This window comes from Echinops telfairi, unplaced genomic scaffold (genome assembly GCF_000313985.2).
Source record: "Echinops telfairi isolate 266 unplaced genomic scaffold, ASM31398v2 ScPeMD7_3533;HRSCAF=4204_0, whole genome shotgun sequence".
Taxonomy (NCBI): Eukaryota; Metazoa; Chordata; class Mammalia; order Afrosoricida; family Tenrecidae; genus Echinops; species Echinops telfairi.
Genome location: NW_022107431.1, coordinates 86,095,012 through 86,122,337, shown reverse-complemented (window position 1 = coordinate 86,122,337; position 27,326 = coordinate 86,095,012). Strand labels below are relative to the sequence as shown.

The 27,326-nt window shown below is 44.7% G+C and overlaps 1 protein-coding gene across 1 annotated transcript in view; it reads right to left on the bottom strand.

Moving 5' to 3' along the window:
* MDN1 (midasin AAA ATPase 1) overlaps nucleotides 1–27,326 on the bottom strand; it is a 152,231-nt gene that overhangs the window by 46,678 nt on the left and 78,227 nt on the right. Inside the window, exons 38-57 of the mRNA XM_045294316.1 lie at nucleotides 26,822–26,929; nucleotides 26,292–26,480; nucleotides 24,323–24,412; nucleotides 23,957–24,220; nucleotides 23,559–23,820; nucleotides 21,878–22,037; nucleotides 21,034–21,150; nucleotides 16,961–17,169; nucleotides 15,484–15,632; nucleotides 14,939–15,150; nucleotides 14,415–14,635; nucleotides 11,043–11,156; nucleotides 9,304–9,436; nucleotides 8,191–8,306; nucleotides 6,237–6,370; nucleotides 2,512–2,669; nucleotides 2,159–2,279; nucleotides 1,713–1,923; nucleotides 1,197–1,428; nucleotides 750–876 (exon numbers count right to left, since the gene is read on the bottom strand). Of these exons, the coding sequence (XP_045150251.1) occupies nucleotides 750–876; nucleotides 1,197–1,428; nucleotides 1,713–1,923; nucleotides 2,159–2,279; nucleotides 2,512–2,669; nucleotides 6,237–6,370; nucleotides 8,191–8,306; nucleotides 9,304–9,436; nucleotides 11,043–11,156; nucleotides 14,415–14,635; nucleotides 14,939–15,150; nucleotides 15,484–15,632; nucleotides 16,961–17,169; nucleotides 21,034–21,150; nucleotides 21,878–22,037; nucleotides 23,559–23,820; nucleotides 23,957–24,220; nucleotides 24,323–24,412; nucleotides 26,292–26,480; nucleotides 26,822–26,929 (3,327 nt within the window). The remainder of the gene's footprint in view (nucleotides 1–749; nucleotides 877–1,196; nucleotides 1,429–1,712; nucleotides 1,924–2,158; nucleotides 2,280–2,511; nucleotides 2,670–6,236; nucleotides 6,371–8,190; nucleotides 8,307–9,303; nucleotides 9,437–11,042; nucleotides 11,157–14,414; nucleotides 14,636–14,938; nucleotides 15,151–15,483; nucleotides 15,633–16,960; nucleotides 17,170–21,033; nucleotides 21,151–21,877; nucleotides 22,038–23,558; nucleotides 23,821–23,956; nucleotides 24,221–24,322; nucleotides 24,413–26,291; nucleotides 26,481–26,821; nucleotides 26,930–27,326) is intronic.

Here is a 27,326-nt window from a genome sequence, read left to right as displayed (position 1 = left end):
ATGTACAAATGCGCTTTACACAATTGATGTATGTATGGATTGTGATAAGTGTTGCATGAGCCCCTAATAAAATGATTAAAAAAATAAAAAGCAAGCCATCAAAAGCCAACATGCAACATGAGGCTAGCTGATCCTCCGCCATCGTGGGTAGTCTTGGTCAAGGCATAGAACCTATGTACCATGTTACAAATGCACCGTGAAATGAAATGTTGCAAAACTAGGACGAGAGCTGCTTTTACCATGTTATAAAACTAGGGCGAGAGTTGCTTTTACCATGTTATAAAACTAGGGTGAGAGCTGCTTATGGGAGGCTGCATGACACATTGTCAGTAAAATAATTTACACAACTATATCATCAGCAAAATAAAAACATCATCATCATCAAAAAACACTTCAAGGTTGCCCGAATGATCAAGTTGAATCAACTTAAGGTTATCAGTTTTCACATTAAATAGTTACTATTATCATTAAAGGAGATTTGGAACACTCTCAGAATATTTTTAAGCAAATAGGAAATACAGATAACCCTGTAGCTTAATTTAACCGGAAACCAGACAGAATGAAAGATTCTGTGCCAGTCATGGAGTACCCCGGACATTATGGCAAAAGAACACTCAAAGCTCTCTCTGAAAGATCCGTCAGATGAATCAGAGGTGGCAGCAGAGGCTTGTGAATCGAAATGAAATGCCAGGCAAGCAGCTTCTGCCAGAGAAGCCCGACCAGCAGACAGTGCTGAGCTCTGTGACTACCTGCTGATGATGCAGCATGAACCAAAGGTCTCGCAGCTCCCAAGGAGCCACTGGCGTGTGCTCAAGACAGAATGTGATGTGCTGCGGGAGCTCCTCGTCTAGGTGGGGAGGCCGAGTTTTGCTGGACCTGTTTCCGAGATAAAGAGTGGACCATCAATGAACTGCTGGAAACCGGTTGTACATGGAAGACGACCACACAGAACTTAAAGCACATTCATTTACACATGAGCAGCTCCACTGGGGGGTGTGCAAGGGCCCTCAAGACTTTCAGAGGTGTGTTAAAAACAGACAAAGACTCTTCAGGAAGTTTTGGCTTTTCAGAACGGCAACTGAGCTCTCTGCCTAATCCCCCTCAAAACAATTCTGTGCTTTGTTTACACACTTGGCTAAAAACAATCTAGCCAGGAAAGAGGCTCCCCAGGGAGAGTATCTGAATGGGTGGCTTACCTTCTCAGGCAAGCCTGCGTCATGAAATCCGCTATCATTTTGTACTGCCACAGCATAGCCAGGTACTCCATGGCGGGCCACACTTGAACACTCCTGACGAGTGGGGCCAAGGAGGCTGAGACTGGCCGAGACAGGGCGGCAGCTTCACTGTGTTTTTTCTCCACAAAACCCAGGGAGATTCCTTTGGCACTTAGGTCTGAGCACTGGGTAGTTACGAGATTCTTCAATTCGTCTGAACAAAAGGACACAGGCTGCGTTACAACAGAGCGGTCAGGAGACTCCAGGAGCAGTGTACAAGAGCAAGCTGCTTCTCAACCTGGGCTTACCCTCTTATCAAAGGTTATGTTTATGTCTACAGAATTCTACAACTGAACTAAACAAAGGAAGTGAACACTAGCCCTCTGGCTTGGCAACTATTATTATTTTTAAAACGTCTAGGGAAGAAACATTGCCTTGGGGGCAGGGGGCAGGCTTGGACGGAACACCTGTCCGTGGCGGAGCTCCGGAACACAGTACCTGGGTTGACATCTTCCAGAATATTAGCTCTGAGGACCAGCCCCCAGGCCCGCAGGAGACTCCTCTTTAATGTCCGGTCCGAAGCAAACACCTGGAGACGACTGATGTCTTCCTGCCATCCACGCTCCCCAAGGGCCGGCCTCCGCTCCCTGACAGCAAGGGCTCTGCTGAGGACTTTCAGCTGTGCAAAACACTCCGCCACCAGCTGGTCCTGAAACGGCCGAGCACAGGAGAGCCTACTTTACCGAGCGGGCACAGCGGAGCAGTCTGCACGAGTCTCAGCAGAAAGCTGAGGCTTCTTTCATGTGTCCAGAGAGACACCGGGTGTGTGCACTCCCATTGCCCTAGATTTTACAGGAGTATGTTTAAAATGCCGCACAGCCTTTACGGTCCTAGGACAAAGAAAAAGTCCCATCTTCGTGTTCCCGTCATGCTTCTGGGCATACCTTGAAAGGAAATGGTCGTCCCAGGAACTTCTGCAGCTTCTTCACACCTGTGAAGCCACCGGCCGGGCTCCCCAAGCAATTCTGAATATGCTCTGAAACAGTCTGAACCTCCTTGTAGTATCTTTAAAAGAGGGGAAAGGGGCAGGGGGCGGGGTAGAAAGGTAGTAAATTAAGAGAAAAATGGCAGGTAGTAAGAGAGGGCATTACACCTTTTTTTTTGCCCTATGGGTAGAGGCCATACATTTTTATAGTATTTACATTCACCCATGTGTTACAGGCACAAACCAATTCAAATTCACTTCTACCATCACCAGTCCTGCAGCTACTGACACTAGGGCAATGATGAGTCTTACTTGTCTGCATGATCCAGCAGGAGCCGGGGGATCTGATGGACCAAATGCTTCAAAACCCAGTGCCAGTGGAGGGCCAGCAGGGCCAGGCCGGGGGCGTCCACTTTTACTGTGTCGGCTACAGTCCAGAGCCGGTCCCGCCATTGCACAGAACCCAAGATCTGAAAACAGAGCAGACCACAGCGCCTCACATACAGCGCCCAGCAAAAGACCCTCACCCCAGACTTCACTTATTAGTCAGCAACCAGAGACACACATGACTAATAACACACAACCCAAAGTGCAAAGTAGGCCAATGGACTTCAGTGCATACAAGTCCGTGATATTTTTTTACTCCCCAGATTCCAAATTGGAATTAGCCTTTATTGATTTTTGAGTTGTGAGGAGAATATTCCTGATCACATAAAGTGACTTTGAAAATATTCTTGTTTTATCACAAGCTTAACTAGGAAGTAATTAACACTGATTGTCTTCATAACTTCATTGTAAAAAACACTGCAAGAGACTTAAGAGTTTTTTCTGGTAGGTCAGATATTGATGAGATCTTAAAGTGATTGAACTCTTCTCACTAATTTTTGTTTTGAAAGTTATTCTTTATTTAAGAATATTTTAATACTAACACGCCATGGGTTTGTGATAGTATTTTCCAAATTAACATTTTACTATTATGTACTATTAATTCATGGTTGCTCCTGTTCTGGGTAGGTGCCATCAAGTCAGTTTCCAACCCACAGTAACCTCATGCACAAAAGGACACACTGCGTGGTGCTATGCCAGCCTCCCACCTACTCTTGTGCGTCAGTCCACTGTGGCAGCCACCATATCAGTACAGCTCCTTGATGGCCCTCCTCCTTTTCGCTGTCCCTCTCCTTTATCAAATATGATGCCCTTTCCCCAGGGACTGATCTCTCCTGGCAACCATCCAAAGTGTAAAGGGCATGAGGTTCTTGCCATCCTTGCCTCTCAGGAGCACGATACGATGGCTGTACTTATTCAAAGGCAGATTTGTTTGTCCTTTTAACAGTGGTACTTGCAGTATTCTTATCCAGCACCACAATCCAAACACACCCATTCTTCTTCAGCCTTCCTTATTCAACCTTATTCAATGTCCAACTTTCACATGCATGAGGCCACTCAAAATTCCATGGCTTGATCAAACGACAAAATTGTATGTCAAGCGATATACTGGATTGTACAAGATATGGGAAATAAATAAATAAATAAATAAATGCCTAATATATGGGGCTGAAGTGGGGCAGAGATTTTTTTTGTGGGGGGGGGAATAGGAAATAAGATGCTATCAAGGAGTTCAAGAAGAAAGAAAATGTTTTGAAAGTAACTGGTAGTAATTGTACAATACTACTTGCTATGTGACTGAACTATAGAATGTTATGATATCTGTAAGAGCTCCCAATAAAATGATTTTAATAAAATAAAAAAACATCATCGCTTGGGTCACAAACACCCTAGCCCTAAAAGTAACACACTGGCTCTTCAATACTCTTTAAGACAGCGGTTCTCAACCTATGGGTCGCAACCCCTTTGGGGGTCAAACGACCCTTTCACAGGGGTGGCCCAATTCTTACAGTAGCAAAATTACAGTTATTTAGTAGCAACGATAATAAATTTATGGTTGGGGGGGTCACCACAACATGATGAACTGTATTAAAGGGTGGCGGCATTAGGAAGGTTGAGAACCACTGCTCTAAGAAATCTTGTGCAGATTTACCTAATGAAACTCATCTTTTTTATTTCTTGGCTAATGCTTCCATGAATATTGATTGTGGACCTGAACAGGGCAAAATCCTTGACAACTTCCAACATTTTTTCTCCATTTATCAAGATGTTCCCTACAGGCCCAGCTGTGAGGACGCTTGTCCTCCCTACTGAAGGCTGCCGTCCTGGTTCTTCACTGGCCAGCCTCAAGCCCTCTTCATGTCCAGCTAGCAAGGCGGTGTCATCTGCATACCTCAGGTTGTTAATGAACCTTCCTCCAATCCCGACACCACACTCTTCTTCACATAATCCAGCTTCTCTGATATGCTCACCTACAGCTTGAATAAGTATAGTGAGAGGGATGACCCCGCCAGACACCTTTCAAACCGTGCAGTATATTCCTGTGTTCTGTTCCCAAAATGACCTCTTGACCCATGTAACCCAATGTTCTGGGATTCCCATTCTTCTCCAGATTATCCAGTTTGCTATGATCCACACGCTTGAATGCCTTGACAAGGCCAATAAAACGCAATTAAACATCTTTCTGGTGTTCTCTGCTTTGAGCCAAGATCCACCTGACAACAGCAATGATATCCCTTGTTCGACGTCCTCTTCTGAATCCAGCCTGAATCTCTGGCAGCTCCCTGTCAAGGTACAGCTGCAATTTTTGTTGGATGATTTTAAGCAAAATTTTACTTGCATGCGATATCAATGATATTAATCTGTAATTAGAGCATCCTGCTGAGTCACCTTTCTTTGGAATGGATACAAATATGGATCTCTTCCAGTCTGCTGGCCAAGTACTGTCTTCAAGATTTCCTGGCACAGATGGGTGAGTGCTTCCGGTGTTGCATCAGCTTGTTGCAGTGTTTCTAACCGGTGTTCCATCAATTCTTGGAGCCTTGCCTTTGGCGAATGCGTTCAGTGCCGCTTGCACCGACTCCGTCAGCACTGCTGCTCCCTCCTGAGACGGTGGAGCGTCGACGGGCTCTTTCCGGTACAGTGACTCTGTGTATGCTTTCCATTCTCTTTTTAGGGTTCATGAGTTAGTCTATCGTTTCCCATAAAATCTTTCGAGACTGCAACACCAAGCTTAAATTTTTTCTTGAGTTCTTTCAGTTTAAGATATGCTGGGCATGTTCTTCCCTTCTGCTTTTCTAATTCTGTCTTTGCCTATTTCATTACTAAATTTGGCGTTGTCCTCTCAACCTGCCCTTTGAAATTTCCATTCAGTTCAGATGGCTAGATGTTAATATTAATAAACATAAACACACACACACACACACACACACACACACACACACACACACTCTTTGGAGTCATTGTTAACTTTTAAGATTTAGAGGGTTCCTATGACCAAAAGTTTATTCCCGCTTACTGAATGATTTGATACAAAAAACAATTTAACCCATTACATGAAAATGATTTTCTAAAAGAATTTAAGCATAGTATAACTGTTAAAATCCAGGTGTTGATTATAAAGTGAATGGACAAATTGTGGTACATCTAATACAATAAAATGGAATAAACTATTGATACAAAAAAACAGTATGAATGACTCTCAGAAGAACTACAGTGAAGTAAAAGCCAGAACCGCCCCCGCCTCTCTCTCTCTCTCTCTCACACACACACACACACACACACATATAATGTATTAAATTATCCTATTAATATAAAATGCAAACTAACCTTTAAAACTAGATCAATGGCTGCCTAGTTGGGGTATGGAGGTGGAAATGAAAGGAGGAATATAAAAGGGAAGAGGAAAGTTGGGGGGGGGGGGTGGATGTGTGTGAGTCAAACAGTTCCACCTGGGGGGGTGTGTGTGGTGTGCACATCAAAACCTGTGAGACTGTACACTTCAAATAAATTCTTTTCATTATGACAATTATACCTTAAGATAATTTTAAATGAGTGTTTAAAACTATTAATAGTTAAATATCTTAAACAATATTCGATATATAACAACATTGAAGCCAGCGTGCGAAATAAAAGCGAGCACAAGTCCTCACCTCATGGACAGTGGCATCAGACACCTTCCCCTGGGATGACTGTACCCAGAGCAGGATCAGTGCATCACAGAGCTCGAAAAATGCAGCAAGATTGACCACAATTTCATGGGGCAGGCTGTGACAGCTCTCTGGATCTTTGAGTCGACAAATAAAAGTAAAACATCCCATCAGATTCAATTAATCTCTGAGCATTTTTCAAAATATAATAAAACAATGCTATTTCCCACACAAAGACAATTACTACTTTGTTGTCTGAGATAACAAAATCGAAAGTCAAATCCTTGTTAATTCTTAAACTTAACAGATGAATCAAGTACAGCTATAAACATTCATACTGTCTTACCGAGAAATACAAATTAGAGAATATTTTATACAAGTATGTTTAATTTTTTGCAATTTGTTGCAAAGCAACAACTAAGTACACACATACCGTATATACTTGAGCATAAGCCACCTAATCTTACCACAAAAACTGCATTAAACCAAAAAAAAAAAACTGCATTAAACATGTGCTGAAAAACTCGGCTTATACACGAGTATATATGGTGCATTTAATAGCTGCCAAGGATGGACTTTCTCCATTTTAAAATTCTATCCAGGTTGAAGTTTTTATACCACAAACGATGTTTTATTCAAAGACGTCAATAAGGGAGAGGGAAAGAGATTGACCAAACTGCTTTCCAAGCCAACAAACCCAAGTTCCAAGTTCTGGCTCCGCCACTTGCTAGGACGAGACCCTGATCTGACCAGCTCTATCCCTCTTTTCTTCGTTCATAACACGGGACCATACTTCCCACCTCGGGGAACAGCTACGCAAAGCTAATGAGATCCACGAGTCAGGTAAGGGCCCAGGAGACAGCACCAATGGTCTCGATGAGGTAGTCGTAACTACACCTTGAGACACGAGCTCGATGGTACTGGCTACCACTACCAAGCGTGATGATGATCTGGGTCACACGCACGCTTTGTACTTTCTCAAGGAATGCAGACTTTCTGGATTCTTCTATCCAGACAGGAAAAAGTCTGCAGACGCTCGCCCTATATTTGTTAAACCTTCACTGAAACCGTCCACTGGTAGCAGCTTTTAACTGAACAGTAAGTTGGTTAAAAAGTAAAGAGTGCCACCGTGGGTCCTGGCTGTTTGAAACATGAGACCAAATGGAGAAGTTCCTCTGAAGCAGCGGCTCTCAACCTGTGGGTTGAAACGACCCTTTCACAGGGGTCGCCCGAATCATAACAGTAGCAAAATTACAATTATGAAGTAGCAATGAAAATAATGTTATGGAAAAAAAAAAAGAAAGAATGTTATGATTGGGTAAGGTGACCAGATGTCCCGCTTTTGGCGGAACAATCCTGATTTTTAACAATTTGTCCTGCATCCCGCGGTGTTTTTAAAAAGTCTCGATTTTTGGAAAGAATGCACAAGTTTTCGGCTGCCATGTGGCTATTTTGCCAGGATATGAGTTTTATCAATGGTGTCCCGATTTACCAATGTTAAAATCTGGTCACCTTATGGTTGGGGGGTCACACCACATGAGGAAGGCTGAGAACCAGTGCTCTAGAGCAGAATGAGAAAGTCAGGGGCAGCAAGGCGACACGAATGGGAAGGAACGACAGGATAAGGGTCACGAGGACGCTGACACGGGGTAAAGATGCGGGTGAAACCCACAGAACACCGTGTGCAAACATTAAACTGGAAAGATCTTGCTGTGTATACTTTTTCCAAAATGCAGTTAAAATATTTTTTTAAAACGGTGGGAGGCAAGAACGGGATAAGTATTAAGCTCAGCACCTGGCAGAGAGGAAATGCCCAACAAATGTGAGCCTTTATTACTGAGTTGGAGACGTGTTTAGAACCAGGCCACGCAATTAAAACTCGATCAGTAAAATGGCAGCAGCCTCGCCACTTCCGCAAACCACGCGCTGGGATGCTTTATTAGAAAGATGGTCATACCTTTATGGAATTCAAAGGACATTCTCAAAACACTATTTCTTAACTTTTTGCCACCCACAGAAACCAATTTGGCTTCAGTAAAACTTCGTTTTTCCCGGTCAAGATAGATGATTGTCCTAGAATGAGATAAAACAATGAAACAAATAGTTACTAGTTAATAACACTTTCCAACCCTAACCACTACCTGCTGAAAGCTAGGAACCTTGGATTGTCAGCTCCCATCCCCTGCCAGCCACCCCTGCCCTGCTGGCAAGTTCTGGACCAGAGGAATGGGGGTGAGAGTGCTAACAACCAGGGTGGGTGAGGTGGCTGGGGTCTGGGACACTGCCAGGCTCCACTGGTGCCGAGAGACGGCACTGCTTATTCTTAAAACTGGCCACTGGGAAACGACTGTGGGGAGGAGGCAGGGGAACTACTGGGAAGAGCACAGGGGGCTTCTGGGATGTTTGCACAAATGGGGTTTCTGTGTGGAAAGTTGCCAAACCCCAAGATGAGGGGGTGTGGTAAACTTCCATGATCTTGTCCTTTCATTTTTCCATGAGGTTTTCCAAGCCCACTGCATGCCCCCTACTCCTTAACAGTGCACTTTTCTGTATCTATGTTATATTTCGTTGAAGTTTTTCAAAAAGTGTTTCACTGATAGCCATTGAAAACTACTGCTGGCCATTAGAGACGGAAGAGAAAGATGGCGTCCAATGGTTATTGGGTACATTTTCATGCGCGTGTGTTTCTTCAACTTTCATTTCTGAGGACAGAAACTAACACGGCAGACTGATGGCTGAGGAAAGGCCACGTGGTTTAAAGAGCTCACGAGGAGCTGCTGGGGGACACACACAGGAAACTGGTCACGCTGCTGTCCAATAAAGGCTCAGCTCTGACTGACGGGTCCCACCACTCAGGCTACGGCAGATTCTCGAGAACCCACACATGGGCAGAATGAATTCACTGGGTGCAGGGTGCAAGGGGAGGAGTGGTATTGAAGACCTCTGTCTCTCGCGGGCCTCACCACTTCTCAGGTTCGCCCCAGAAGCTGTACTGACACTCAGCCCCGGAGCTGCAGCACGTGAACGCACAGGGAGGCAAGCAGCCCTCCGAGCGGCAGGCTTCACCTACTTGTTCGCAACAGATTCTAAACGAGCAAAGAGCTGCTCCGGCTGGTCTGTGTGTGGGTCAAAGTCCATGGAATTCCTAAGGATGTCCAGAGCCTGCATATTCCACCGGGGGTCCAGGGGGACCACATATTCATCTGGTGAAAAACAAAAACAAAATAGCATTTGGTAGTAGAACCCTAGCCTGGCAAGCCTCAGTTGAGTGTTTTCATTACGTCACTTTGACCGCATAGGGTCCTTGTGGGGAAGCAGCAGGACAGGAAAACCACGTTGCTGGATGCTGGCAAAGTGGGTTCGATGGCTCGCACACGATCTCCCTTCCAGATGCAACCTATCTGGTAGTGTTGACAACGCATTCCAGCGCATGATAGAAAGGCATCCACATTCCCACCAGGCCATTCCCCTGCTCAGGTCCCACTACTGATCGGAAAAGAATCCACCAGTTTAGTCACACATTTTGTCACTATTACTCACAACAACACTGCTAACAAAAAGATAAGCAACTCCAGAGGAGCTCACTCAAAAGCCATTCCTTTGCCATCCTGTGGCTCGCACTGCAGCTCGTACTCCTCTGGCTCAAACACGGAACCGCTTGCAAAGAAGCAGAAAAGACCCTGACCCATTCCAAAGACTGTGAAAACTCAAGGGAGGAGCACAGTAGAAACACTACAGCATTCCAGGGAGCTGGGCAGGATGGAGCAGCGGTCCACTGAAGTTCTAAAAACCACCTACCAGAACACAAGGGCCTACCCAGGACAGCATCATACAGAAAGGAAGCACCCAATAAAGTGAGGCCAAGCTCATGTGTTCCTACAGTGGTCAAGAGGTATCGGCTGAAAAGGGAACCTGCTGCTCCCTCGACAACCGTACTCCCAAGCCCACAATCCTCCTGTAACTGCAAAGCCAAAATTCCGTTCAGTTACAATCTGAAAAGCACAGTAGTTCTCGCTCTCTGTTGATCTTCTCTCCAGTCACTCACCCTATTACCGGCAGTGTGCCTAAGGTCCCTGGGTCACCAGCACAGGCGTCATGCATGGCTTCCCAAGCCCAATGGCCAATGTATCTTGATTAATACCACACGAAGATGGGGCCGGGAAAAATAACTGAGACAGAAACTTCCAATTTTCCTCAGTAATGCCATGCTTCCATCAAATTTATAGTATTCTGTTCTAGTAAATATAAGCAATAAAAAGTTTGCTCCATTATTTCTTCTTAAAAAGGAAATCTTGAACACATCACCTGATTAAATCGCTTAGATGGTTAGTTACTGTATCATTATGGGTTCTAAAACTTTGTCATAAGGCTGTATAACTTTGATCACTAAGGTTTTACATTTTCTGCAGAAATGGATCCTGTCTGTTTCTCATGGTTCAAAATGTAACCTGGTAACAGAATAAACCTCACCATGCTATAAGTAGACAGCGTGTGTGGGGGGTGGGGTGGGGGAATAGGAGTTTAATTCCCTCATGTATCAACTTCGGCCTTCAGAAGTCGTCTGTGGCAAAGTTGGGACCAGAGCCAGCCTACACGCTCCCATAGTCTTTCCATGGTGTGCCTATCAATCAATGGCCTCTTCTGAAATTTGAAGGACAAATAAACATCTTCAAGCAAGGAAGCAGAGTTTGCCTGTGTATACTTGAGCGTGCTTGCAAACACGGTGTGCTGGTGGGTGATTGAAGGTCTTTCCCCCACAGAACTCAAAGGACAGTGGGGAGGGCGAGACGTCCCAAGTAGGTGCAGTACCTGTTATGTTGGGTTGCAATACTTTGATGACGTGACTGACCCCAGCTGAGAGAGAATTCGAGTAAAAGGTCCTAAGAGATGTAGCACTGGCTTCCAAGTGAATCTGGATCGACTCTGTGGAGGAAGGAGAAGTACAAGTGAGCTTACACAATGCCGGAACTGCGCTAACGCTGGGCTGGCAGGCAGAGCAGCAAGCATTCCTCAACACCTGAAACGCAGCCAGTGCAATTAAGGGACTGAATTCATATTTCATTTTTCATTGGTAGATGTGAAAATTTAGTAGCCACCTGTGGCTAGTGGCTCAAGTACCAGAGAGCACAGATCAGAATATATACACAAGCTGTCTCATGTCTATCTGAATCAATAACCCCATGTGCTACTCACTCAATTTTTTTCTCTCTCACTCAATAATTTATGCCTTCACTAGGTTCTCAGGAAAGAGGGAGGCTGGTGTAAACCCAATTACTGCAGTCAGCAGCTTCTACGACAAATGTCATGTCCTATACTTCTACAACCCAGGTTAATATTGCTGCTTCCTGTCTTAAAAATGAAAAATACTACAAAAGATACCAAAGGCTCACGTAGAAACTATTTTGAAAATGATGACCGCAACCTATGTACAAAAGTACTTAACACAATGGATGTTTGTATGGATTGTGGTAAGAGCTGTAAGACCCCGCAATAAAACGATTAAAAAATAAAATACTACAAAATACAGAGCATTAACTTGGAGCACTAGAAATGAAATACTGTATATATTCAAGTATAAGTTGAGTTTTCCAGCATATTTTTAATGCAGTTTTTGTGGTAAAATTAGGTGTCTCGGCTGATATTTAGGTCGGCTTATACTTCAGTATATACGGTAAGAGTAGAATCTTTTGACATTTTCAGTGGAAATGGATTTTCCCAAAGCAAAATTACCCAGATAAGCCATACAACACTGTGCTAAAGTCACCCCACATCAATGGACGCTCCTTCAAGAGTGGTACGAGAACCTTACTGGAAATTTTTGAGTCAAGATGGGGGTGGGAGGGAGGATGTCTTTCTCAGAGGGTGGGTAAACAGGGTCAGGGGAGGGGGGAACGCTCAACAATACTTAGTGTAGAGCCCAAGGAGAGAAGATGCCCAGGACTCTGTACCTACTTGGACACCTCGGACCTAGTTTCTACCCAGCCCTTGGTGACCCAGGCCATGTGGAACTGACTACTGGGATTTTAAACTCTGTCCTTTCAAGGGGCACAACATCCTTCACAGGCCACACCAGAAGAATTCGACATGGACACCCCACTAAGCAAACTAGGCTCTATGGCAAAAGCACACCTGTGGCAGACTTAAGGAACTGACGCACACTCCCTTGGACTGAAGGCTGAAACTCCCCAGTTCAGGCTTCTCAACCTGTGGGTCTCGACCCCGTGGGGGGGGTGGCGAACGACCCTTTCACAGGAAGTCACCCAATTCATAGCAGTAGCAAAACTAGTTATGAAGTAGCAATGAAAATAAGTTTTTGGTTGGGGGTTGCGGCACTAGGAAGGTTGAGAACACTGCTTAGTGTTGAGAAGAAGCAAATGACAGCTATCCCTAGGTTATGAAGGTGGTGGCGGCTGGACTGTGATTTGTATCTCCTGCTTTGAGTGTCCAATGAATGGTGGCCCAGAACTAACATATGCTTACTATTTTAATGTTCTTGCTTTCTTATGACATATATTAGTCTGGTACGCATGGTTCGTCTATAGTGAATGAGTGTTATTGAAAGTTTTGCCCTATCACTACCCCCATTGTTTATGTAAATATTGTACAGTCAACGACTAAGAGTTTAATCTTTACAATTCGTATACTGTGGTATGTATAATTTCCTTTTCTCAACAGTGTTTCATTCTATACCACTGGCAAAATTAATGACACTATCAATAGGACTGCCTATGCCCCAGGGGGTTGATTTATGTTCATTATCATAAAATGATAATGATGTCCCTAAAGTGAACCAGAGACATTTATAAACCACGGACATATAGGTGGGTTTTAGCTCACACTCATTCTAGCCCCAATCTGAGAACAGTTGGTTCTTTATGACGTGGTCCTGCTCAATGCTAGTCCTCATGAAGACACCAATAAAAGACATGGTGCTACAGTAACGCGTCGTGAGGGTGCTTCTGGAAGGAACAACACCTGGGATCTATGCTTGTTTGTAAACAAGCAGCCATCTAAGTGCGATGTCACTAAATCAATATGGAAGAAGCACACCAGCCTGGGTAATTCAAAGATTACGAATAATAAAATCCAAATTCAGAGAATGGCATCAGTGCTTAAATTCTGAACACCCGATTTGGAGATGGCTCTAGATGGCAGGGAAAGCCCCAAATCCCTTTGCAGGGTCCCACATGGATAAAGCCTCCTTGAATCCCTTCTGGCCGTAGTCCAATGATATGAAGCACCTTGCTAGCACAGAGAATTGGAAAGTTGATTATGGTAGATGCACTTAGATTAAAATGTAACATCTTATCATTTGATCTCCCTTAATGTTTCATTTTTTATACCATCTCAGCTCTCGTTTTTGATTCAGGCTTGTTTGCTTTGTTGTCACTGTTGTTGGGCTTTTGTTTCCTGTGTTCTGTATTATTTTCTGTACATAAAATCTAGGACAGGCAAATCCACAGAGACAGTAACAGGATTAATTACTACCTAGGGCATGACACTGGGACTTGGGGAAAATGGGGAGTTAACAATGACAACAAGAAAGAAAATGTCCTGAAATTAAATGTGGTGATGATTGTACAATTCTTAATTTGATCAAATTATTAAATTGTATGGAGGAGGGAGGGGAAAAATGAGGACCTAATGCCGGGGGTTTAAGTGGAGAGAAACTGTTTTGAGAATGATGTACAAATGCGCTTTACACAATTGATATGTGTATGGATTGTGATAAGAGTTGTATGAGCCCCTAATAAAATGATTTTAAAAAATTGTATGATATGTAAATTATATGCCAATAAAACTATTTTAAAGTGTTATTTAGGGGGTGAGCAAAAATCAACTACCTAGATAAAATGTTTGTGCAGCAGCATTACAGTAGGAAAAAAGATGTTCAAGTCATAAGTAATAACATTAATATAGCCCATTTTTCTTTCGAGTTGGAAAGTAATATGGACAGATTCTAAAATGGAAGTGGGGGAATTTTTCATGGGACATTTTTCTAAGGACAGACTCATTCAATAACATTTTTAGAGACCTAGATAAATGCTGACGACAAGAGGCCTCCCAGGTGTAACTTAAAGGACACAATCACCGAGCAATACAGCTGATGAGGCACTAACACTGGGCAGGGCTAAGTGTACACAAATGACTTCATTACTCAAATTAAGCGTTTCCACTCACCAAGTTCCTGTGGTATATTCTTGGCTAAATGACATAGCCATTTAACTCTGAGCATCCAATCCTGATTGGTTGCTCGTTCTGTGAGCAACTGAACAGCCATCGCCAGCACACCTGGCTCATCGAGCCAACAGGCGTCCACGTGCAGGGCACTGAATTTCAGGCCCTCAGGGTTGGAGGATTGCATCATTTTCTCTAAGTCTTGCAAGGTAAGAGGCTGGCTCCTGAAATTCATTGAAAGGAACAATGTTATTGCTAGGATATTTTTACTTTCCAAAGAACTGAGAAAATGACCATACCAGTATCAGATCACAGAGGCAATGGGGGGAAAGAATGAGCCCCCCACAAGTGACAACTAAAATATACCGCTAACAAACAGGAAGCCACACTAAATAGTACAATTATGACAGCTGGATAAATATGGGCCCTTTACACTCTGGTGTAAACGTTGGGGGCAGCCATTACCAACAAGAACAAAGCACAATCAAGTGGCCCGAGAGAAAAGAAGAGCCCACGCTTCCACTGACCTTGTCCAGCTGCTGGTTTTCATGCTCACTCTGTTGAGGCAATAGGCCAAGATCTGTCCATCACTGCGGACTAGAGAGAGGTGAGAGTCTTCAGCGGCAAAGAGAGCCGAGGGCAGAGAATCTGGCCACAGTCCCAAGGCAAGAACGGAGTTGCCCCAAGCATCATGCGCTCTCAGGGAAGACACGTGCTTCTCCACTACTGCGTGGGCAAGCTGAACAGACAAAAACACACCAAAATACAAGTGCTAACATTACCCCCAAACTAGCAGAGAGTAGTTCCTGGTTTTCTAGGTCCTGTGTGATTGTGCCAACAGCACAATAACCCACATCTGCACTCTTGAACGCACACCTTGAGTGAAAGTCTACCAATACTTTTCATGAACGAGATCTCTACATTTAAGCTATATTCCAAGGAAGTGCCCTGATAGCAGAACTCATAGTAGCAAACTACGGTGGCTCACTCTTTTACACCATTAATGCTGCCAACGATAAAACCCATTTCCTTCTAGTTAATAATGGAGCACATTACAACACTGTTGCAGTACCGTCCGGTTTGCTGGTGTATGCTGGGAGCAGACATACACTTCCCAGCAGGCTTCAGAAAAGGCTCTATCCAAGCTCAGCCCTCGCTGCAGGTACTGGACAATGAGAACAGCTGTCTGAATCAGAGTTGACACGGAAGAGGTTGGAGAACCTATGAAAAAACAATGCACCTCTAAAACGACTACCCACAGATACTCTTAAAAAGTGAAATTACAAGTAGCACCTAGTCTTTCTAAACCACCCAAGAGTTTAGGTTAACTAGTGAACACCATGAGCAAGTCACTATTTGGGGCTGACTTGACAAGTCGGTGGGGCCTTCGGGGAGGGCGAGTTATGAGAGGGCGAGCATGGCTGCACAACCCATCAATGCCACTGAGTTGTATGCGGAGATCTGCAGAGCTGGTGTGTTTACGAGTATAGGCTCAAGAACAAACAAATTAATAAAAATTGAAATTACATTTTTTTTTAAAAACCCCAACGAAACGGTTAAATTCCACCTTTGACTCAAACTCCCCCGCAGCTCATCCACAGTCTGGTTCCAGGCACAGTGGACATGGGGACACATTCAGGTTCCCTCTCTCGTTTTCTCCCGCTGTCTGTTTGCCTGCCTGCGGCCTGCAGGCTCTAAGTGACCTCTCATTCACAGATGCGATAAGCCCTCATCATACATCCTCCATCCAGTACTGACCGGCGCCAAGGGTGGTAAAATGAGCAAGTCCTCCTAAGTGGCCATTGCTCTGAAATCCCGATTGAGTTTCTGACCAGAAATTCAGTCTCTCTGAGCCTTATCTGTAAAATGAGATAGGCCTTGCAGAACTGATGTGAGAACTAGTACTGTGCCCAACATCCAAAAACCCAAACCCTCTGCCATCAAGCCCACTCCAACACACAGCAACCACACAGGACAGGGTAGAACTGCCCCAAAGGGTTTCCAAAATTGTAACTCTATGGAAGTAGAGCCTCATGTAGTTGGTAGTTTTGAACTACTGACCTTGTAGTTAGCAACCCAGAGTCCAACCCACTACGCCACCAGGGATTCTTACATAACCCATAGTATTTACTCAATAAACTGTTTTGCTTATTGCTATTATTTCTCTTTCTTATATTTTTCAACAATCAAGTCAACGCTTTAAACAACTCAAAGTTTCCTCTTTATTCCTCTTTCATGAGGCTAAGTGATGTCCATAAAGGATGTGGGGTTGTCTTCATGGGCCTCACCGCTCAAAGCACTGCCCTTCAAGGTGCGGCGTGGGTCCCATTATTGCCTGGAGAGCTGTTGAAATCTGCTTCCACTGGTTCACCCAGATCTGCTAAACCAAATCTCTCTAATAGACGCCTACATTGTCAACAGGATTTTCTGGAAATTTCTATTTTGTGTCCACTAAATGCAAGAACTCTAGAACCAGTAGTCAACTGGAATCGTATATAAATTTCTACGAGGCTAAAACCCTGCAAGGGCCCAGAAGTCAAGCTCCTCACCTACAACGGCACCTCGGGTCTCTGTGTGCAACGCCAAGAGGGTGTTGCACACACTGTCCCCCACCAACCCAAGGCTGTGCAGCAGAACTTTCAAATCCAGCTCGTCTGGGATGCTCCCATCCCCTTCTGCTGAAATGTAGATCTCAAGCCCACGATTCCTCATGGCTCGAGATATTTCTCCATGAGCAGGATCCAGTGAGAGAAAAAGCCTAGCAACAGAGAGAGAGAGAGAGAGAAATTAAATCACAGTGCAGCCAACGGTGCTGCTCAGGGACAAGAGCTCCAGGCAAACGCTAGGTGGCTCCTCTACAGTGCGCACCAGGAGGTAGGGCAACACCACCCACTCAAGGGCAGCAGCACTACCTGTGTTCTGGCTTTTCCTTTCCAAAGTGCATCCTTACAGCAAACCAGTTCCTCCAAACCCACTTTCCTAAAGACCATCTATCTGAGAATTTAAAAATCCCTACTGTCTGACATTCCCCAAAGAATGCAGCATGAATTCATCAGCTACCGAGAGCAAAAAGGGGGAGTCACATATCGCTCTAAACAATGAGTGTACCTAGTCACTGCTCCCTGGCTGTCTGACAGGCCTTAATGGACTGCCAGCAACTGCCATCTGCCAGCCTTTCCTTTCTCACTGAATGGCACTGACTACACCGTTACCCAAGCCAAAGGCACCGATGTCATTCTTGTTTCTTTTCTTTCTCTCAAGCAACAACTTCCCTGGCAAATGCAACCTGCCTTTGGTTATCATCATCTCTGGCCTGGCGGCTACTTTCCATTCCGACACCGTGCTTATGCCTAGGCTCCTTTGCTCCCATCGCAAGTTTATGTGTCACAGAGATTCAAAAGGTGCACAGTGCAAATGAGTTTTCTGTAGCACTGCGGCTGTTCCAGGACTGCACTCCCCAATCCGCCAGTGGCCAGAAACTACAGGGAAGTGTGTTTAGGTGAGCACTGGAGATGCGGCGAGCCAGACAGTAAGAAGCTAAAACATTACATCAATTTAAATGTGAAAGTTGTTAGCATTGCCTTCGAGTTGGCCCGCACTCATAGTGCCCTTGCATACAACAGAACCAGGCACTGTCCGGGCCTGCGCCCTCCTCCCAACTGCGCTTATATCTATCTGAGCCCGCCATCGAAGCTGCCGAGTCCGTCCATAGCGTTGAAGCTCTTCCTCTTATCCGCCAACGTCTACTTTACCAAGCATGATGACCTCTTCTAGGGCTTGGTCACTCCTGAAAACATGCCCAAAGTACAGGTGACAAAGTCTCACAAGCATTGCTTCTAAAGAGCATTTTTGCTCTACTTTTTCCAAAACAGGTCTGTTTGTTCCTTTGGCAGTCTGTGATACCGGCAACATTCTTCACCAGCACCATAATTCAAATGCATCCATTTTCTTCTGTCTTCCTTATTAATATCCAATTTGCATGTGCATATGAGGTGACTGAAAATACCATGGCAAATGTGGTGAAGACAGAGGAGGTGCCTGGCAATTAAGAGATACAGTGCCATCCAACAGTGAAGCAACAAGCCCACATGGAGGAAGCATACCAGCCAGTATCATCGAGACTGGACAATGAGCATCAGAAGACTCACAACAAACAGTAAACAAACAAAAATGCATTAGTGAGAATGGAGGGGGGTTGGAGCAGAGACCCAAAGCCCATCTATGGACAATGGAACATCCCCCTCCCAGGGGTCACAGGGAGGGAGTGAGTGCATCAGGGTGCAGTAGAGCACTAATTGGTCACTCAACATACTTCTGTTCCCTGGAAGCCTACTCACCCCCCCCCCCCCCATCATAACTCCAGTGCCGCTTCCCATAACTCCAGTGTCGCTTCCCAATCTAGACTAGACGGGAGCATATACATAGATAGGCAAGAGATAAAACTCACAACACATGGAACCCAGAAACAGGAATGAGAATAGAGATACCAAAAGGGTAGGGGGAAGCGGGGGAGAGTTGGGGGGCACTGATCACAATGAATGGCACATAACCATCCAGGGGAAGAACAACAGAAACCAGAGGGGAAGGGAGACAGCGGTCGGTGTGAAATTTGAATATAACAATCTATCAAGAGGCCACAAAGGGGGGAGGAGCTGATCCCAAGGGCTCAATGGAAAGTAAATGTCTAGAAAAGAACGATGGAAAATATATATGAATATGTTGGATACAATTGATGGATGGATTGTAACAAGAGTTGTAAGAGTCCCCAGTAAAATGATTATTAAAAAAAAAGAAAAGAAAATACCATGGCTTGGGTCACATGTACATTAGTCCTCAAAGTAACATCCTTGTTTTCAATACTTGAAAGACATCTTATGTAGCAGATTTACGCAATGCAATGAGTTATTTGATCTCCCGACTATTACTTCCATGAGCACTGATTGTGGATCGAAGTAGGATGAAATCCTTGACTACTTCAACCTTTTCTCTGTCCATTATGTCATACATTGGTCCAGTTGTGAGGATTTAGGTTTTCTTTACGTTAAATTGTAATCCATAATGAAGGCTGCGGTCCTTGAACTTCATCAGCAAGTCCTTCTCACTTTGAATTCATCTGCATATGGAAGGTTATTAATAAGACTTCCTCCAATCTTAATGCAGCCTTCTTCTTTATAAAATCCAGCTTCTCTGATGATTTGCTCAGCATACAGATGGAATAAGTATAGTGAGATGATATAATCCGGATGCACACCTTTCCTGATTTACACCATGCCCTTGCTCTGTTTGCACAACTGCTTCTTAAACCACATGCAGGTTCTGCATGACACAGTTAACATTCTGGAATTCCCATTCTTCTCAAGGCTATCCATCGTTTGTTTTGATCCTCCACACATTCGAATGACTTTGCATAGTCAATGAAACACAAGCAAACAACCTTCTGAAATTTGATGTGAGTAGTCATATCTAAACAGCAAGTGGAATTTTGTAGAGGCAGATGCATTTTACAGCATCCTTCCATTGCTCAAAATCCTCCGGTGACTTCCCCGCGCCTCAGAAAACTGATCTCAGGAGGGGCCCAAGTGCCACAATCTGAAATAGCCTCTAAACCCACCGGCCTCCAATTACTTTCCTCTCGAGCTGCTATGGCTGTTGGGAAACCTTCTCGTTCTCGGATTATGTGATCCACTCGTTTCTCTCCCACCTATGCCCCTTCCACAGTGTGATCAGCCCACCAAGGCAGAAACCTAGCCTGCCTGTTTACTTTTACACGGGTCCCAAAGCCTAGCAGTGCCTGGCAAACAGCAGATTCTGACTACATCGATGAAAGGGTGAGCATGCTTCTGACATGGCACATGATTATAACACACAAGGAAGCCCTGCTGAATCAGTATCGAGACAAAAATTACTCACCTGAGTAAGTTCACCACTAATATTTAACCATCTACCTCTTTTTAAATTTATTTTCCAAAAGGCAGCTTGAAATGTTGGTCTTAATCTTAATTTTTTTTTTTCTTCCCATTTGGTAGGGTTAAGAGTGTTTGTAACCTTTTTCTTTTCTCTGCTGAATGAATATTTAGAATGTACTCAGATCTTGGTGGAATCAGATAATTGCCTCCTTTTCTAATAAGAAATTGTGGTAATTCTTCATTAAAAAATAACGTAGGTATGCAAACACTTAAGTGGATTAGCCATGATTTTTTTAATCTTATCTCAGCATTGGTAATGTTTGCTACTAAAAAACTTTTCATGACTTAAAACCTCATGTCAAGTGAATTATTTTAATCTACTTTTCTTTTCTTGGCAAAATTTTGCAGACATATTTAGTGCAATCCCTAAATTTTGATGTTCAATAGCTCAGAGACATTGAATCTTTGGAAATCTAAGATTTGTTTACAGGTGTGCAAATTATTTAAAGCATAGTCTATAAAATGTTTAAAAAGCGAATGGAGATAAAGCCTCCATATGATGTGAAATAATTTTAATTTTGGATATAATCCATGTAATTTTATTCTAATAAACATTTTTGTGTACCATAAAAAAAAAAAAGGAAGCCCTGCTGAATGCCCACTTCCACCAAAGAAGCTGTCAGATTCTCAGGAAGATGCTGCAGAGACATAAATACCTGAAATTTGGATTTGGCGTTATCGTGGGAATGGCTCCATCTATCATTCCTCTCTCACTAACCGTGAGGATGCCTCCAGGCTCAAGCAAAGCATTCAAACGATCCAACACTGACGGGCTGCAAGAGGGAGTTCATCTGTGACCAGACCGGCCTGTTGGCGCTGCCCCGACTTCTCCCTGCGGGGACCTCCCACAGCTCCTAGCCCAGCTTCCTCTCAGGAGGACCCACTCTCCCATAAGGAACCGTGGTCTCTCCCCAAGGCAGGCTCCTCCTTCCGTCCCAGGCGCACAGCCCAGATTTCATTCTCCGGGAGGACATACAAATATTGGTTGAATGAAAGAAAATGATCAAAGTTTCCAAGAACTATTCTTCTATCTCTTTTGTCCCTTCCCTTGCACCCAAACATTAAAAAATTGATTTAAAGGCAACTGAATTTTTACGCACAACATTCAGAGAAGAGTTATCAGAAGAGAAGGTCATCTCTCACAGGCAGTGGCTCCCTGTGTGCTGTGCACGGTCAGGGCCTTTTCCTTTCCTCATGGTGTGAAGTGGCACCCAGGTGAACTGCGCTCACTGATGCCTGCTCTATGACAGCTCACCCCTTTCAAAAGGCTCCAGATACTAGTGACAGATACTAACATTACAAGGCCCCAACTCAGAGGGGGCTACTGTTTGGAAAGTGATTAGGTTTTATAGCCTTCTCTGTTCAGCTTCAGAAGAAGCTGTGGTTCTGGTTCAGAAATACGGTGGATTAAAAACGCCACAACTTCCCCAGGGCTTTCTCGGTTTACCGGCATATCCCAAACTGCAGTCTGGTCTGCTTACGATTCTCTCTGGTTCTTACTTGCAGAAGTTAACATTGTCCATCAGAAGCCAGTCCCCAGACTTGAGGGCACGAACCAGCATGCTGTCCACCCACTCAAACGTGCCGTGGCTATGGCCACTGGCTGACTGCATGAGCTTCTTCCCAAAGCCCCGGAACTCTTCCACCAACTTGGCAAATTCTGCAATGGGACGGGACACCCCCCCACCCCAAGCACACACACTAAATTCAACATCAAGACACTCAACCCACTGGGCATTTGTTATTGGAATACAAAAAGCCCCGGCCCAACTTGCTTTTCCAGAGTTAAGTAAAAGGAGCTGTGTTTGTTTAAATAGTAAAAGACGGGTTTAGGGGCAGGGCGTACTTTCTAATGAATAGTTACTGAGAGAGTTCTCTCTCTCTCAGAGAAACTCAAATTCACAGCCATCGGGTCAATCCTGACTCATAGCGAGCCTTTAGGGTAAGGTAGAACTAGCCCAGTGGGTTGCTGAGAATCTGATTCTTTACAGGAGTAGAAAACCTCATCTTTCTCCCCGGGAGCTGCTGGTAGTTTCAAACTGCTGACCTTGCAGTTACCAACCTAATGAGTACCCAATATGCCACCAGTGCTCCTGAGAGTTCACTCTAGGGGAGTGGTTCTCACACTGCCTCATGCCGCAACCCTTTAAAACAGTTCATGTTGTGGTGACACCGCCCCCCAACCAAAAAATTATTTTCGTTGTTACTTCATCAGTCATTTTGCTACTGTTATGAATCGGGCGACCCCTGTGAAAGGGTCGTTCAATACCTCACCCCCACCCCCCACCGGGGTCACGACCCACAGGTTGAGAACCGCTGCTCTAGGATGAGGGAAAGGCTTCTGCTTCAGTCCTCAAGGGGCAGGAGGAGCATGGAGAGCTGTTGGTGGGCGCAACCACGGCTGCTCAGCTGCCTCCCTGAGAGCAACGTCTCATGGGACACAGGAACCACCGGGCCGCACAGACGACACAGACTCACTGCCTCTTTGGGACTTCCAGCGTTTATATCACCTTTCCCTGGAAGTTTGTCAATGAACTTTTTATTGGAAATTGTTTTATGACCTTTCTGCAACTCACAATGTAATTAATATATGTCAAACTTCTCCTTCTAGCTAGGAGGGAATAAATAAATGTTCTACTCAACACTCCACTGTTAGCAGTTAGAAAACGGGGCAAATGCTCAAAACAATGCTTTCACACCCTGAACAACCCGAAACAGGAACAGAGAAGGGAAGCCAGGTGACTGCCTGCCCAGGGCTTTCAAGACTGCAGAGCAAGGAGGGGAGACCCAAGCAGCTCCCAGGGTCTCTCAACTCTGAGTGGAGGGCTCTTGTACTTTCTACACAATATTAATACTCTCAATTTCCTTAAAGATAAGTAACAATTTTAAAACAAGCCAACAGAAAATAGGGGTCCACAAACAAGTGGCCTAGTGAAATGCCCAGACTGAACCAGGCAGCTCAGCACTGTCATCCCTGCTTGCTTCTTCAGGCTCACCAGTGTGGACTACTTCACCTCCCCTTCATTTGACTTTCTAACCCAGAGACTGGTAGGTTTTGATTTTGATTAATACCATGAAATGAATTTTCTGAACGACGGGTATGAATTCCACCTCTATAGGCACCCCCTGCAGATGGACATGATCTGACAAGTGTCTGACCCACCCATGCAAGCACACGCACCTGCCTTGGAGTACGAGTTGATTTTATTGTTGAGTCGCTGCACAAGCAGCAACACAGCTTCCAGCTTACTGACGACCTCCATCGTGATACCTTTGCCGCCTTCTCCAAGACACTTGGGCTTATAGGTCAGAAGGAAGTGACTCCAGGCCCGTAGCACTACTTCTGCATCATCAGCACTAATAAGGAGGCTGTCCCTTAACAGGGCCCTTACAGTGCCCTCCACCTTCTCTAGCAGCTGCCTCCAAGGGCGTGTAAGATCAACCTGCAAATTTCCAGAGCACATGAACTCATCACAGCCTTGGCCAGAGTCAAAGGCTCTGTAGTCACCACCCACACAGGAAACCATCAATCAGACCAGGGGGGTTATTAGCATGAAAGTTTGAAGGCAGACCAGTTACCTGCTCAAATCCGCCCAAAAGCTCAGTAGTGTCCATTGCACTGTTCATTGGCATGATCTTCAACGTGTGGCCAGTAAGTTGTGCCAGAAGCTGCACCAGGCTGCTCTTGCCCACAGAGGCCGGCCCCACGAGGATGACCATCCAGCTCATCTGCACACACTTCATGATCGACTCCAGGGACTGTAAAGACTGGTGCAAGAGCGAAAGAGGCCGGCGGGACGGGTGAGGAGCACAGCTGCGGCGGTTAAGAACTGAGTAGCCCAGCTGAAAAGACATGCCAGGGAGATTTCACACACGTGTCTGGGATTGAACAGGAAAGACCAGAGAGACCTGTAGAAGACTCACAGAGGGTCCCTCTCTCCTCACCTGTACATCATAGGGAGTGATGTGAAATAGTCTGGTCCCCACATACGGGCTGGAATTTGAGCCAAACACATCCCTGAATACAGAAATGACCTGAAGGAAGAAGACAATACAATCAAAACACTTATCACACACCAAATTCTTAGCCCAACCTTTCAGAATGATTGTTTTTTTAGGAGACATGCAACACCGTGAGCCACTGGTTTTAAAAAAGCATTTAAAAGCCCACGGCTGTCCAGTTCACTGGGACACACAGGGCTTGTGAGGCCGTCATCTCTATGGGAGCAGAGGGTCTCAAATTTCTCCTGACGATTAGCTGCTGGGCTGACAGCACTCAACTCGCAGTCTGAAGCCCACTGCATAACCCACACCACCCCCAGGGCACCCTGTTACTCCTCAAGAGTTGGCAAGAAGAGCACTCATCGGGAGCTCTGGGGGTATGGCGTTTGCCGTTCGGCTGAGATATGCAAGGTCAGCAGTCAGAAATCGCGCATCCCGTAAATAATTACAGTCTCGGAAACCCACAGGCGACACTGTGAGTCAGCATTAACCTGATGGCAGTGAGTTTGGTTTTTGTTTTTTCCATAATCCAGCTAGGTTTATTTGGCGTTATAAAATCAAAATCAATTCACCTAAAACTTCCCAACTTTTAAATACTCTATTATTCCTTTAATGTCTTCTTCCTGATGTTCCCCACCTCAGAAAACACCTATCTGGTTAACTACAGTAAATCTGAATTGTAGGAGCGATAAAACGCCTTCCTCCTCTTACAATAATCTATCACCTGACCAACATCAGTTGCCCAACAACTGGATGTTGGACCACAATACCAAAAATTGTAAGTGGATGAATAAGCTAGAATACGAGGTGATAGCATGTAAATTCACTGCAACAAAACACTGTTGAAAATACTAGCTGGAAACTTTCTCCTAATACAGATGGAAAGTCACGCACAGGTAACAAAGGAGTTGGTTGGGTCCGCCTAGGTTCTGGATACAACAGGTTACAGCTTCTAATGTGAGGATCAGATTTAATTTTAATTAAGACAGTTTTAAGTGGAAAAGGTGCCAGAGAAGGAATATGAGACAAGGTCAGAGGGCTAGCTCTGGCGCCCGCGCTCGTGAGCTCTGACCGAGAGCCTCATCCGAGAGACATCTTGACAGCACCCCTGGGAGACAATCAGTGGGAGGAAGCTCGAGAGAGCTCAACGCATAGCACACAAATCATTGTAGCTCCATACACGACAAGTCGGTGTGACACGGCCTTTTATTTACGACTAAGGATCTGTTAGTTTCCTAATAAATACAGACTAGCCTTTCTTGGAATGCTAACCGTGTACGGCCAGCAGTTTGAATCCACAGGAGAAAGACGAGGTGCTCTGCTTTGAGAACCCTACAAGGGCAATTTGAACCTGTCCTAGAGGGTCACTATGAATTGGAATCAACAAGGGAAGAGGGTGAGTGGGTGGGTGAGTGTGCCTCTCTTTAGTACGGTTGATGCTTCTTGCACAGTTTCTGAGTGTAAAAATGATGAAATACTCAACTACTAGTGGAAAGGTTGGCAATTTAAGGCCACTCAGAGGCACCTTGGGATAGAGGAAAACTACTTCGAAAAGCTAACAGCCCTGAAAAGCCCCATGAGTGGAGCAACCCAAACAAACTTAAGAAGTCTGACACATTACATGAAATGTGACCCATGCTGGTAGTCAATCTGTGTAGGAATCATCACACGAGAACCCAGATTTGCTGTGGAAACTTTCAATGAGAACACAAGTGAGAGAAGAGAATTGGCATTGCCCAATGCACGCCACTCTAAACTACAAGACCCCAAACAGGTGAACGTGTGGTCGGTTCCCTGAACTTGAGAGCAGTCCCACGGGGCCTGGTTCTACTTCTGTTAGTAGGCTCTTCTTCCTCTCTAAGAAGCCAACTTTCCGATGGAGAAGACCAGGAAGAGGGGCTCCACAACTCGCCTTGTCCTTGTCTGCCCTGGTTCTCATCCGCTCACCATAGACCAACACCACGTGCTGAGCAGGATCGTAGCACCCAGGGGACTGATCAACCAGCATCAACTGACACCAGCGGAAAAGGTCCCGGAGGTTGAATTCCCAGGGTCCTCCTTTCTGTCCCCATTTCTTCTCAACAGTCACTTCATGATCAACCTAGAAAGAAAATACTCTTAATAGGAAACCTGTTTCACTGCCAACACTAAATTCAGTAAGTACTACCATCGCACTAGAAATGCACGTCATTGCAAACCGAAGTCAACAGGTTTAATTCAGATGTCTCCTCTCAACTCCGTTTCCAAACGCCAGGAATTCCTTGGTATTGGTATGCACGATTCAGAAGTGATTACTGTATGCTTCAAATAAAGCTAGCCTCACACTGAAAATAAGTAGTCCTCCGTCTAGGACACACTAGATTTTGAGATAACCATGCTGAGAGAACGCTGGTGCAAACAGCCAGGAAAACAAAGAGCAACGTATAACAAGTGAAGACTCACTTGGTTATTGAAAGCAACCATCTTCTTCACCATGTTTCTGTCGACTGCTGGAAACAAAGTGCTGGCAATGAACTCCATGTCAATTACCGTAAGGGGATCCACAAAGACCTACACCATTTAAAGATCAAAACAGAGCTGTCATTCTCTCTGTATGTCAAACACCAAAAATGACCAACACATTTCTGTGAGAGTTTTAAAATTAAACACCTAAATATCAACTCCCCAGCAAATTATATTTTCAGTTACAGATTATGATATAAAATCATATATAATCTTTAAAATATAGAAATACAGAGAAACAAAGTTCTTTTTTTCCCTCTCAACTGTAGTGAATCAAAGAAGACGAAAAGGATGCATGTACTTTTTTAATGGAATGTTAAAATTTTCCTGATGTATTATGTAACGTGCTCCCAAACCCCTGGATGTATGCCCTCTAAAATATGATCAACTTTTCAGTATGCTTCAGATTCTTCATGACGAAATATATTTAAAAGACACTCTACAC